This window comes from Sus scrofa, chromosome 9, assembly GCF_000003025.6.
Source record: "Sus scrofa isolate TJ Tabasco breed Duroc chromosome 9, Sscrofa11.1, whole genome shotgun sequence".
Classification (NCBI taxonomy): Eukaryota; Metazoa; Chordata; class Mammalia; order Artiodactyla; family Suidae; genus Sus; species Sus scrofa.
Window position 1 is genome coordinate 66,248,289 of NC_010451.4, and position 13,994 is coordinate 66,262,282.

The 13,994-nt window shown below is 54.3% G+C and overlaps 1 protein-coding gene across 1 annotated transcript in view; it reads left to right on the forward strand.

Annotated features, from left to right (window-relative positions):
* MFSD4A (major facilitator superfamily domain containing 4A) overlaps positions 1,146-13,994 on the forward strand; it is a 43,049-nt gene continuing 30,200 nt past the window's right edge. The window contains exons 1-2 of the mRNA XM_003357394.4: positions 1,146-1,673; positions 13,413-13,611. Of these exons, the coding sequence (XP_003357442.1) occupies positions 1,444-1,673; positions 13,413-13,611 (429 nt within the window). The 5' untranslated portion in view covers positions 1,146-1,443. The remainder of the gene's footprint in view (positions 1,674-13,412; positions 13,612-13,994) is intronic.

Below are 13,994 nucleotides of genomic sequence, written 5' to 3' on the forward strand. Positions count from 1 at the left end.
TGCAAGTACTGTACTGGGTCCATCATTATCGCCACTGAATAAGTTGCTGTCATCACCATCAGAGGGACTGTGGGGCCTCCCTCCCTGGTGCTCACAGCCTAGACAGGATGGAGCAGATGCTGGGGTGCCCCTGTGAGATGAGACCAGTACCTGCGGGAGAAGCTGGTTGCTCTCACCACATGTCAAGCTGTCATAGGGACACCCATGCCCTTTCAGGGATGGTCCCCTTCATGGGCAGGTGGTCATGATGCCGTTGCTCCTGCCACTAGATCACCTTAGCAGAGATGACCCTGAAGGGCCTTTTTGCTCCGCCTCCAGGGGCCAGTGCAGGAAATGTGTCTGGCGCCCCTAGAGCAGGACCACATAGGACCCAACAGCCTGGTGGCCACCTGGGGGAAGTAACAGCCTGTGTCAGCTGCAGGTTCCTGGAAGGACTCCCAGTCTGGAGGCTAACACCCTCCCACGCCACCCCCTATCCGGCTTTTTCCAGCAAAAAAAAAAAAAAAAAAAGGGCAATTTTCCTCAGAACCCCCCCCCCAGAGGATTATTTCAGAATTCCTCCAGAAATTCCTCCAAGTCACTGCCCTTCCTTTCCCGCCCTCTCCCCACCCCTCCTCCGACTAGGAGGACAGGAAAGAGATGGAGTCTGGAAGAACCAGGACATCTTTCTCCATCCCGCACCTGTACGGGGCGCCGGTGAGATGCGGCAGGTGAAGACCAGCTCTCAGGCCCTTCTGTGGAGCAGAGTGATCACCTTTCTGATGAAAGCCATGACTGTTCTCCCAAGGAAAGAAAGTATGTAGATTTTGCCTTTTATTTCAAGGACAGGTGGGGCGCTGTCAGCCCCCTGAAGTCCATCTGCGAAGCCCCTAGGTTTAAGGGGAGGGGGAGGGGCTTCCTCCACCGCCCAGACGCAGGCTGGCTCGGGGTTGGGGAGGGCTTGCAGCTTCCCCAAGCCTCAGCAAAGCTCTGTGAGATCCCGCTCCGCAGCCTCTCCGTGTACTTACAGGATGTCTCAGGCTCTCAGTTTGCCCAGCTCTGAAATGGGCGCCCAGGCCCCGCCGACCCTGAGGGGGCTGGATAAGGAGGCTGGAGGGATGCGGAGCTGGGTGGGAGAAGGGGGTGGGGGTGAACAGCGGCTCCCGGTTGGTCTCCCGAAGCCGGGGGAGGGTGAAAACGTGAGTTCGGGAAGCCGAGGAGGCCGGCGCCTGGCACCGCACGAGGAAGCCGCTGGCCCGGACGCGGTGCCCACGGGCAACCCAGGCGCCCCGGGCGCTCCCTGGGCCCGAGGGCGGGGCCCCTAGCCAGGCGGCCCCTCCCCGCCCCTCCCCGCCCCTCCCCGGCCCCGGCCTCCCCAGCTCTACCGGCCCTCCCGCTGGCGAAGCGGCACTCGGGCACCCGCGCGCGCCCGGACCAGCAGCCGCGAGCCCGCCGGCCGGGGCCATGGGCTGCGACGTCCGCGTGTCGGGGCTGCTCCGCCGCAACCTGCAACCCACGCTCACCTACTGGAGCGTCTTCTTCAGCTTCGGCCTGTGCATCGCCTTTCTGGGGCCCACGCTGCTGGACCTGCGCTGCCAGACGCACAGCTCGCTGCCCCAGATCTCCTGGGTCTTCTTCTCGCAGCAGCTCTGCCTCCTGCTGGGCAGCGCCCTCGGGGGCGTCTTCAAGAGGACGTGAGTGCCAGGCTGAGCGCCGCAGTCCCCGAGCCCCCCACCCCTCGACCCTTCCCGATCCTTCCCGCCGCCCTCTGACCCCATGGGGGCTCCGGCCACAGGCTGTCCCCAACCTCTGGCAGGCGGCGATCATCCCTCCCGGCTCAGCCAGCCGCGCTGCACCTTACCAAAGGGCTGCCTCCCCCACCCGGGCTCTCCCTGCAAAACTCTCTCCGGAGACGGAAGGTGACTTCTGGATTATTTATTTGCCCTCACTCACCCCTATGAAGGCATTAACCCAGCTCCCACTCGGCTTCTCCCACCCAAACCCCTGGGGAATGGGGTGATGGAGTTGGCGGAGGTGGGAGGGTTGCCCTCTTGCACGCTGCGGGTCTGAGGTTTGTCTTTAGCCCGTGCTGCTGGGGGCGGAATTAGGAGTGGGGTGGAAGGAGAGAGGGAGTGTCAACTCAGGGGCCGTGCCCAGTGCCAGGGCTGCCTGCGGCTGGACGGAGTGCCCTGGGGCGGGCTCCACTCAGATCCTTAGCTCCAGATCAGCTGACAGAGAGTGTCCTTTCCCGCCCCCCCCCGGGGGGGTGGCCACCGGCATGGTGGGTCCTGTGTGTTCCTGCTCCTGGGGGATCCAGGGTTCCTACCTTGGCCCCTGGAGGCAGCACCCAGAGGAGACACACAGGACCTCAGGGCTAGGTCCATGTAGGTGAGAGGATGACTCACGCATAGCTTAGTGAGGTGACCCTCCATCTCTGGTGCCAGGGTCCCCCATCTGCTTCCCCTGCCCCACCTCCCTGGCCTTTGTCTGGCCTGGCCCCCAGAGATGCCCCTCGCAGAGCCTCACTCTCCCGGCTCAAATTCGGCAGGGCCACCTCCGCAGAGCTCTTTCAAACGGCAGCAGGATTCACTCTCCTGGTGCAGCTGGGAGAACAGACCCGAAGCAGGGGGTAGATGACTTGCAAGTCGGAGGCTGCTGGAGGTTTCCCCAGTCCTAGCTCCTGGCTGGGTGGTTTCCTAGACTGCGTGGACTCAAACAAGCAGATGCCTGGGTCGAAAACCACAGTTGAGTTATCCCAGAAGCCTCTGGGGGCCATTCTGGGCCAAGGGCTCTGCCCTTTGGCTCACTGCTAGAGGCATCCATCCGTGAGGTGGGTTTTCTTCTCCACCTCACTACTAGTGCACAGGTGTCACCTATATAGACCCCATAGCGGACAGAACATGATCAATTAGGGAGTGATTATCCCCACGACCCAAATCCTCTTGCAAACCGAATAATTTTCCTCTTCAGAAGCAAGCCTCCTTGGGTACACTAGTGTCTCTGTGGGTTGGGACCGGATTGGATCTGTGGGGGACGCAGAAAATCTTACGAAAAAGCGCAAGATCCTTTCCGATCCTGCCTAGAGGTTTAATTAGAAATCTATCAGGGTGTTTTTCTGTTTTTGTTTGTAAGTATTTCGACTTGCAAAAGCTCCCTTGCCTGGAACTTTTTAGGAACATGTGTAGTGCAAGGAACAGGAAGGGGAACGAGGATAATTAGAAATGACAGGTTGGCAAGTCAGGCTTCATGAAAACAGCAGCAATACTAACCCACCTGGGCCAGCTCTAGTTTGCTTTGTGCCTCCCTCACAGCTCCTCGAGGGGCTCTGAGCAGGCAGACGAAAGGGTCTGGCTGCAGGAAACCAGCTCACAGAAGAGAAGAGTAAAGGTAGCAGTAATAACTAACTTTATGGACCATTTCCTCAAGGCCAGGCACCGTTCTTCCTTGGTATTTCACTTGTAGCGACTCCTTTAACCTTCATGACAACCCTGTAGAGTAGCCCTACTATTCCCATTTTGTGCACAAGGAAGTTGAAGCACAGGGAGGTTAAGAAACTGGCCCCAGGCCACACAGCTCTTAAGAGGCCTAGCCAGGATTTGAACCCCCACATTTGTGCCTAGAACCAGATACTTTGGAAATGCCTCTTGCTTTTTCATTCAAAAAGCAAGCTGACTTATAGTAGCTTCATTACTGCAGGGTGCAAGTTATACCCTATGCTTGTCCAGCAGTGGAGTGGCGTGAGTCACTCTGTGAAGACTTGTGAGCTGAGTATTCCTGAGCTGGCCAGGCCTCTGGGGCTCCCTGTTGGGATCTGAGGGGTGGGATGCGATAGGGGGAGTAAGTCCTGTCAGTGGTTTAGGATTAAAATCTGAACCTCGGGGGAGTTCCCTTCATGACTCAGGGGTTAATGAACCCAACTAGGATCCATGAGGACGTGGGTTCCATTCCTGGCCTGGCTCAGTGGGTTAAGAATCTGCCATTGCCATGAGCTGTGGTGTAGGTCACAGATGTGGCTCGGATCCCGCGTTGCTGTGGCTCTGGTGTAGGCCAGTGGCTACAGCTCCGATTAGATCCCTAGCCTGGGAAGCTCCATATGCTGTGGGTGCGGCCCTAGAAAAGACAAAAAGACAAAATCAATAAATAAAAAAGTGCTTTAAAAAAAAAAAAGGGAGTTCCCGTCGTGGCGCAGTGGTTAACGAATCCGACTAGGAACCATGAGGTTGCGGGTTCGGTCCCTGCCCTTGCTCAGTGGGTTAACGATCTGGCGTTGCTGTGAGCTGTGGTGTAGGTTGCAGATGCGGCTCAGATCCCGCGTTGCTGTGGCTCTGGCGTAGGCCGGTGGCTACAGCTCCGATTGGACCCCTAGCCTGGGAACCTCCATATGCCGAGGGAGCGGCCCAAGAAATAGCAACAACAACAACAACAACAACAACAACAACAACAAAAAGCATCCAGTGTTGCCATGATCTGTGGTGTAGGTTGCAGATGTGGCTCCCATCCCGTGTTGCTGCACCTGTGGTATAAGCCGGCAGCTGTAGCTCCGATCCGACCCTAGCCTGGGAATCTCACGGGTTCAGCCATAAACAAACAAACAAACAAAAACAAAAATATAAAAAAATAAAATCTGGACCTTGGGAGTTGCCTTGGTGGTGCAGCGGGTTAAGGAGCTGGTGTTGTCACTGCTGTGGCTCAGGTTGCAGCTGTGGTGCTGGTTCGATCCCTGGCCCCGGATCTTCCACAAGCTGCAGTACGGCCAAAAAAAAAAAAAAAAAAAAAAAAAAATTTAATTAAAGAAAACAAAACAAAATCTGTACCTCAGTCCCACTCCAAGACAAAATGTCTGAAAGCACCTTTTCCTTTGGTTAAGAGCAAAGTAGACTTTGGTGGAAAAAGACATCACGGGGTGTCCTGTGTTTAGAAGGAGGTCATTACTTGGCTAGGACTGGACAGCTCATCGCAATCTTCCATCCCTCAAAGCAAACAGAACCTCCACCAGCCCTGAAACCAGCCTCTAAAGCTTGATTCCTTATGGCCTCACCACCAGTTAAAATGCTAATACCTCTGCTAGTGCTTTTCAGCTTAAGTGATTACTGCCAGTGTGCAAGGCTGGTACTGCGAGTGGGGGGTTGGTTGGACAAATCTGGATGGGAGCGCCAGCTGTTGCGAGGGTGTGGGGGAAAGTGTTGGATGACACACACGGGGGAGAAGAGAGTCAGGGCAGCGCCTCTTTCTCTAGGGTTCCTGCTCAAGTCCTGCCTACTCCTTGGCCCAGACCGAGAATCAGGGCTGAATAGGGTTTCTGATGCTTCCGCAGGGACATGCATTGGAGGGACTAAGCGTGGAGAGCCCAAGATGTTAGAGTGGGTGCAGCGGAGCGTGGAAGCCCTCTGCTCGGTGTGCGATCAGCTTTCTCTCTTTTAACGTAGATAGAGATTTTGAGGGAGGCCACCACATGCAGGCCAAGAGGGGAGAGGGGTGCAGTTAGGGCCAGAAGAATCTGGACTAGACCTTCCTTAGAAAAATCTTGCTTATTGAGAGCAGGAAACCTTTCAGAGAAGAGAAAAACCCAAAACCACCTGGTTGTCAGCAGGTATAGGTATATGCTTGGTCAAACAGCAAAAAGGAGGTGTATTTAGTCATGGGGACCAGTCTAACCTCTCTGGGCAGTTTGGGAGACCCTCCCCTTATCTCAAAGGCATCAGGGTAGATGAACAGCTTTCAGAGTTTCCCTCGTCTTTATCAGCCTCGCCTGGGCCTCTCCTCTGCATGCAAGCTGTTACCAGAAGGCTTGAGTTCTTTTCTTTCCTCTATTAATTATCTCTTTCCCTATCTTTTTTATTATTATTATTATATTTTTTATTTATTTATTTTTTGTCTTTTTTGCCATTTCTTGGGCCGCTCCTGCGGCATATGGAGGTTCCCAGGCTAGGGGTCGAATCGGAGCCACAGCTGCTGGCCTACACCACAGCCACAGCAACGCAGGATCCGAGCCGCGTCTGTGACCTACACTACAGCTCACGGCAACACCAGATCCTTAACCCACTGAGCAAGGCCAGGGATCGAACCCCCAACCTCATGGTTCCTAGTTGGATTTGTTAACCACTGAGCCATGACGGGAACTCCCTCTTTCCCTATCTTTCTTTGCTTTCTTGATTTCCTGCAAGTCCTGTCCTCCCTACTCCCAGCTCTGACTTTCTCCTGCCCCCTGTGTGAAACCCAGTCTTCCATGCAAGCTTTCCCACACTGCGATCTGACTTACTTCCCTAGGATGCTGGCCCCCTGCAGCCGGTTCCCTTCTATGAGCCAGGCCCTGGTTGGTCTTCCATCTAGAAAGTTTCTGCCTCTCCTTCCAGCCACTTGGCCACTTTTCAGCCTGCAGCAAGCCTGGCCTAGACATGGTTCTTGCTTTAAACACCTATCTTCAGGAGTCCCCACTGTGGCTCAGCAAGTTAAGAACCCAGCTAGTATCCATGTGCATACGGGTTCGATCCCTGGCCTCGCTCAGTGGGTTAAAGATCTGGTGTTGCCACAAGCTGCGGCATAGGTCACAGATGCACCTCGGAACCAGCGTTGCTGTGGTGTAGGCTAGCAGCTGCAGCTCTGATTCGACCGTTAGCCCAAGAACTTCCATATTCCATAGATGCAGCCCTAAAAGAGGAAACAAAACAAAAAAACCATCTCTACATGGAGGTAGCCCAGCAATTCCACTGCTAAGTATATTCCTCAAAGAACCGAAAACATGACCACACAAAAACTTGTATGTGACAGAGTTCCCACTGTGACAGTAGGTTAATGATCCACCTTGTCTCTGTGGCAGCACTGGTTTGATCCCTGGCCCATATTCCTGCAGCTGCGGCATAGGTTGCAGCTCCAGCTCAGATTTGATCTTTAGTTCAGGAACTTCCATGTGCTGCTGGTGTGGGCAAAAAGAAAAAAAAGAAAACTAGAACATGAATGGTCATATCACCATTATTCATAATAGCCAAAAAGTGGAAACAAACCAAATGTCCATCAACGGATGGATGGGCAAACAAAATGTGGTCCATCCATACAATGGAATATTATTCAGCCATGAAAAGGAGTGAAGTACTGACTCATGCTGTTACCTGGGTGAACCTCGAAAACATTATGCTAAGTGAAAGCTTCCAGTCACAAAAGATCACATACTGTTATGATTCCATTTATGTGAAGCTCCAGAGTATGAAAATCTATAGAGACATGAGGTAGATGAGTGGTTTCCTAGGGCTGGACGTGGGGTGTGGAGAGGAATGGGGAGTGACTACTAAGGGTTAAGGGGATTCTTTCAGGGGTAATGTAAATGCTCTAAACTTAGATCACAGTGACGAGTTTATGATTCTAGATATACTAAAAAAAAAAAACCATTGAATTGTGCACTTTGAACAGATTAATTTTATGGCATGTAAATTACAGCTCTATTTTTTAATTTAAAAAAATCTCAGAGTTCCTGTGGCTCAGTGGTTAATGAACCCAACTAGCATCCATGAGGATGTGGGTTCCATTCCTGGCCTCGCTCAATGGGTTAGGGACCCAGCATTGCCGTGAGTTGTGGTGTAGGTCACAGATGTGGCTTGGATCCCTCGTTGCTGTGGGCCAGTGGCTACAGCTCCAATTAGACCCCTAGCCTGGGAACCTCCAAATGCCACAGGTATGGCCCTAAAAAGAAAAAAAAAAAGAAAAAAAAATCTCGAAACTCATCTTATCTTTTACTTATTCAACAACTATCTCTTGGGCTGGACCCTGTTTTCAGGGTGAGTAGGACAAAGATCTCTGCTCTAATGGAGCTTACATTCTGGAGGGGCCATTTTAGCGACATGAAGGAAATAAAGCAGCAGTAGGGATGGTGAGTGACAGAGGTGGGGGTTACTTTAGCTCGGTGGTCAGGGAAGGCCTCTCTGAGCTGACACTTGAATGACAGGAAAGAGCCATGCCAGCATGGAACGGGGGGAGAGGTGTTCCAGGCAGACAGAGCTGCAAGTCTCACCAAAGTGCAAAGAGTACTCGCTCCCTGTGGGCCCAGCACCCACTGGGCTCAGGGAATATGGTCAAGCGAGGGTGCCGCCCTGACCTGAGTCTAACAGGGCAGTCTTGCCAAGGGCAGCGAACAAGCCAAGGTGTCCGTGTGGGGTGACCCAGTTGGGAGGGGGCTCTTCCCCTGCCCCCTACCCTCAGCCTGTCACCCCTTCCCTATGGCCCTGGCTTATGCTGCAGTCTCCAGCCTGCCCTCGCTCCCAGAGGGTGTCCTGTCCTAGATCCTTCTCCTCTATTGAGATGCTACCTGCCCCTTTGCAGGGCGGAGAGGGGCTTTGGGGTCGCCTCTGACTCCTCCTGGTTCTGCAGTCTGCCCCTGGGAAAGAGATCATCCAGGGGGGACAGGGGAACCTCCAAGGTAAAACCGCCAGGAGAATGCGGTGGCATGCGGCTGGCCCTGGGCAGCTTTCTTCCGCACCTCTGGGGAGTGGTGGGCAGGACGGTTGGCTGGCATCTTACTGTTTGCTCAAGCCCTTCCCCTCTTTTGAAGCCAGGCAGCGCTCCTCTCTCATCACAGAACCAGGAGGGCCCGGGCAGGTACCCACAGTGAGACAAGGAGATCACATGCGCCCTTGGGGTAGGGCAGAGCACCTGGGCAAACAGGTCAGCCATGTGCTCAAGGTCACACAGCAAACTGGCGGGACAGGCACCTCCAGCAGAGCCAGCGCAAGGCTGGGGAGGACCTGTTCCCTGCTCTCCCTCCCCATGTGCACCTTCCGTGTGGCGCTGTTAATAAGTAACTTGGACGTTTCTTGGGTTCCCCAAGGAAGGGTTCCCTAGACTGTCTGGGCTGCTCCTGGGTCTCCCCAGGCCTTGAGGGAGTGGAATCCTTCCTCTCATTGGCCTGAATTAACCTCTGAACCCAGAGCCAGTGGAGGGACGGTCAGTGACACAGGCTGGCCTTTTCCTGGATTGGGCATCGAGACTCTGGGTCCCTGTTCAGCATGGCTCGCTCTCTTCCCCCCACTCGGGGGGCCCACTTCCTGATCTGTAAAATGAGGCATAGGACTCTTAGGTCCTTGCTGCCACTCTGGCAATTCTCAGCTGGCTTCCTAGGATCATCCCAGAGGGCCTGGCAGCAGGAACAGAGGCGGGGTGCATGGAAGAGTCAGAAGCTGTCTCCAGTTCTTGGATCCTTTCTGCCGAGTATGCGTCTCTGGGTCTGGCGATGCTCTTTGGGGCAGCCCAGGGCCTGCAGGGAGGGGGTGAGCTGCAGGTGGCCAGGGGGAAGCTTCCAGTGAGTACACAAAGAGAACTGGCTGCGGAGTTCCCTTTGCGGCACAGCAAAAACGAACTCAATTAGTACGCATGAGGATGCGGGTTCGATCTCTGGCCTCGCTCAGTGGGTTAAGGATCCTGTGTTGCTGTGGCTGTGGGGTAGGCCTGCAGCTGTAGCTCTGATCCGACCCCTAGCCTGGGAACTGCCAGACGCCTCGAGAGGCAGTGCTTACTATCAGCATTTTATAGCAGAGAAACTGAGGCTCAGAAGAGCTAAGTGTAAGTGGTTTTCCCCGAGCCACCCACTGGGAAGTGGCAGAGGTGGACCCAGGCCCAGTCTTCAGTTGACAAATCCCACTACATTGCTGCCAAAGCTACATGACATTATGATTCTATAATCTTCAATTACCCACATTCCTGGAAGGGGCCTTTGACCAAACCATTAAGTGACCAAGCCAATTAGTGTATTTCAGTCTGGCTCTGGGATGTATCTAGGACTCCTTTTTTTCTTGGCAACGACATGTCATTCTAAAGAAATGTGTTCAGGCTGATCTTTGGAATGCCAAGCGACAGCCCTGCTGAAACAACTGGGTGGGCAGCCTGGGATCCAAACCCAAGGTTTGTTGTGGTACAGCTGTCCCCCTTTACTGGGAACAGGTCTCCGAGCCACTCCCATACCCGTGAACCCAGCTGACAGGCTGCAAGCTCAAAGCCCAGCCCAGGGGTTGGCAGGTGTAACAAGGAAGGGACTTCCTAGACCAGCCTCCCTCTAGCCTCTCCTTTCCTTCTGCTCTATTTTCATCCCTCCTTCCTGCCTGTCACTGGGCCTGAGAACAAAAGAGCCCCCTTTGAGCATTAAATGTCCTTCTCTGGAATAACAAGGTGAGAGGGTACCAACTAGGGGGAGGAGAGGCCAGACAGGGCTGCCCACTGGCCACCAGCCCTTCCCCAACCCCATCTCCTTATCCTCCTGCTCTTCCACTCATCACCTTTCTGGCAACCTGGCTCACTTTATTCTTTCTCTCTTTACCTCTGGCTCTGGCTCCCTCTCTCTCTGTCACCCCCATACAATCCCACGTCAGCCCCCTACCAGCCTCTAGTCTCTTTCTCCAGGCCCTGATGTATAGGGGGATAAGATAAACCTTTCTCAAGCTTTCCCATTTCACTGGCAACATCCAGCAACCCTGGATCAGACACCTCAGGGCCAAGCACAGTCCAGGCACAGGGTCCCTTCACGAAAAGGATGCAGCAGATACCCCGGGAAGCTTGAGATGGAGCCAACTGTTATTGCTGAAGCAGTTGGAACTCCTGTAACACCTGCAGAGGATCCACTTCCAGCTCCCGTTCTAGCAACTGCAGCTGTTTGCCATTGCTTCCTGAATCTGGCCTCCTGCTCCAGCCTGACTGGGTCTATGGCCCAGTGTCAGCCTTTTACACACATGCACACACACACACACATGCACGTATGCATGCACGTGCACATGCCTCCACAGCAAAGCAGTAGGGCATAAGGAACAGCAAGTCAGAAGCCCTGGGTTTGCATCCAGGATGTGTCCTCCACTTTCTCAGCCTCACTTTGCTCACAGGTCACGTGAGGCACAGTTATAAAGTCTAACACAGCATGGTCATATGCACCAAATGTTAGTTGTTATCCAGCGCCCTGTCATGTTAGTTCTCTCTTTTTTGTTGTTGTTGGTTTTGTTTTTTGTTTTTTGTTTTTTTTGTTTGTTTGTTTTTTTGTCTTTTTAGGGCTGCACCTGCAACATATGGAGGTTCCCAGGCTAGAGTTTGAATCGGAGCCACAGCTGCCAGACTACACCCCAGCCACAGCAACGCCAGATCTGAGCCTCGTCTGTGAGCTGCATCACAGTTCACGGCAACGCCAGATCCTTAACCCACTGAGCGAGGCCAGGGATCCAACCTGGGTCCTCATGGGTGCTAGTCAGATTCGTTTCTGCTGCCCCATAGTGGGAACTCCCACTTCTCTTTTGTTTTCCCCACTTTCCCACAGTTCCTGCCCATCTCAGGTCACTGATCCCGGGTCCCATTCCCTCAGGACTGTGCTGCAGGACTGATTAACCACGCTCATCCAGGGTTTTCAGGGCAGTAATGAGAATGTATTAAATGTTCAAGAGAGCATTTTTGAACTTGGGGTGCCCGTCCTTCACTGCCAAGTGGTAAGGTGGGGCCCGTGTGCTGGCTCAGTGTCAGGGGGGGACATTTGAAGGGGCGATGGGGCCACTTGTTATCCCCAAAGTCAGGCCACCCAGGAAGCTGCCTAGTCCATCTCGTGCAGGGACAGGAAGGCAAAAGAGAGAGCTGTTCTGAGAGACCTGTTGTTTTTCTCAGCCCATGGGGGTGTGGGCATCTCCTCTGTGCCAGGACCAGTGAGACAGGCCACCAAGGAGCAGGAAGCAGAAACCCTGGAAGCGGGTGAGCTGCCCAGGCTGTCAGGGCTGGAGGCCTGCAGTGCAGGGATGGGGGCCAGGGAGCAGGGAGGGGGTGCTGGAGGGACCTGAACAGGGTTCCCTACACGCGGCGACCCTCTTTGGTTCCTTCCTGGGGGCCGGGGTGCAGTGAGTCCCACTGCCTCCCCACCCCCAGCTCTGAGCTGGGATCAGGCAGAGGTCATGATCGGTAATCTCCACAGCAGATCAGTCTGAAAATGAGAAAATAACGCACTGCCGCTGTCAGCCGAGCCTTTCTGATAAAGGATTTAATCAAAGGACGGAGAGGAAAGGCTGAGAGCCAGTGGGATCAAAGGCGAGAACCTTTGGGAAAAGGCATCCCGAGAGGGTCTCCTGGGGGCTCTCCCTTTCCTTCGAGGAGCTGGAAACTCAGGTCTTGCCACATAAACATCAACACCTCTCCCCCCACCTCTCCAGGTCCCGAGGTGAGGCTGGAGGTGCCTGGGGCTCTCTGGCCTTTCACAATCTGAAACCGTTCCTCTACAACCTCTCCCTTCCAGAACCTTCGTGCTGCCCACTCTCCTTGCCCCCACATGAGCCTTCCAGACCAGTCCCAGAAAATACAGGGCTTCCTTCCTTTCTCCGAGAGGCTGGTTATTGGGCCGACTGTTCCCGAAAGGCCCCAACAGAGCCTTAGTTCTTCATCCCATGTTCACACATCCATGCATCCCGCCTGCCTGCTGTGGGCTCCTCGGGGGGGAGGGGACCGCTTGGCTGAGGGCCTCCCTTCTGGACAGTTGCCAAGCACAGAGTCCAATACCATTTTCCGTAGAGGGGTCACCAAATTACCCAGATACCTCGGCTGTGGGCTTTGGTTCTGGCAGCTCAGGCCTGGTGCTCGCAGAGGGCCTGGCATGTTCCATTCCTGTGTGGGGAGGGCGCACTGCAGCCCAGCTCAGGGGCCTTCCTGGGCCCCATCTCCAAGCTCCTGTGAATGGCACTGATCCCTTGAGGTGCTCAAAGCCCATTCCCCTCACACCTTCCCTGAGGGAGATGGAAATATTTTTGCACGGAATTGTTTAGAAGTGGAGTTCCCATCATGGCACAGTGGTCAACAAATCCACCTAGGAACCATGAGGTTGCGGGTTCAATCCCTGGCCATACTTAGTGGGTTAAGGAGCCAGCATTGCCGTGAGCTATGGTGTAGGTCACAGACGCGGCTCGGATCCTGCATTGCTGTGACTGTGGTATTGGCTGATGGGTCCAGCTCTGATTAGTCCCCTAGCCTGGGAACCTCCATATGCCGCAGAAGCGGCTCAAGAAAAGGCAAAAAGACAAAAAAAAAAAAAAAAAAAAAAAAAAAAGAATTGTTTAGAAGTAAACAATTGCAAGTTTAGGTAAACGATACAAAGTAGCAGTTATGTTTTGGGAAGGGTCCATTACATGGAATCTTTTGTGGTGGATTCAACACCAGATCCTTTACCCACTGCGCCGCAAAAGAACTCCCATCACATAGTTATCTTGAGTTCCTACAACCACCCTGTGCCATAGGGATTGTTACCTGAGGAGACCGGCAAACGTCTTGCCCAGGACCCATAGTTAATAAGTGACAGAGCTTCTGTCACAGCACCCTTCCCCTTTCCACCAGAGGGTGACGGGAATGGCTCAGCTTCCCAAGGGCCACCCAGAGAGTGGGCTGGGGGCTCTTCATTCTAAGGCCCTCCTCCCCTGACCGCCCCCCTCCCTCGGCCCCTGCAGGCTGGCCCAGTCGTTATGGGCACTCTTCACCTCTTCTCTGGCCATCTCTCTGGTGTTCGCCGCCATCCCCTTCTGCCGCGACGTGAAGGTGCTGGCCTCGGTCATGGCGCTGGCAGGCCTGGCCATGGGCTGCATCGACACCGTGGCCAACATGCAGCTGGTGAGAATCTACCAAAAGGACTCTGCGGTCTTCCTCCAGGTGAGCTACAAGCAGGTGTGGGGCTGGGGGCGGGCTGGGCCCGGGGAACCTCCCTCAGCCTTCTCCCAGGGCCAAGGCAGTGACTCAGAAAAAGCAGCAGAGTCAAGTTCAGTGTGACTGCTTCCAGCTGGGCCAGCCAAGGACTTTATCTCTTTAACCTTCTTTTTTTTTTTTTTTGTCCGCTTTTTTAAGACTGCGCCCACGGCATATGGACTCCAGGTTAGGTGTCAAGTCAGAGCTACAGCTGCCAGCCTACACCACAGCCACAGCAACGCGGGATCCAAGCCGTGTCTGTGAACTACACCACAGCTCACGGCAACGCCGGATCCCTGACCCACTAAGCGAGGCCAGGGATCAAACCTACATCCTCGTGGATACCAGCC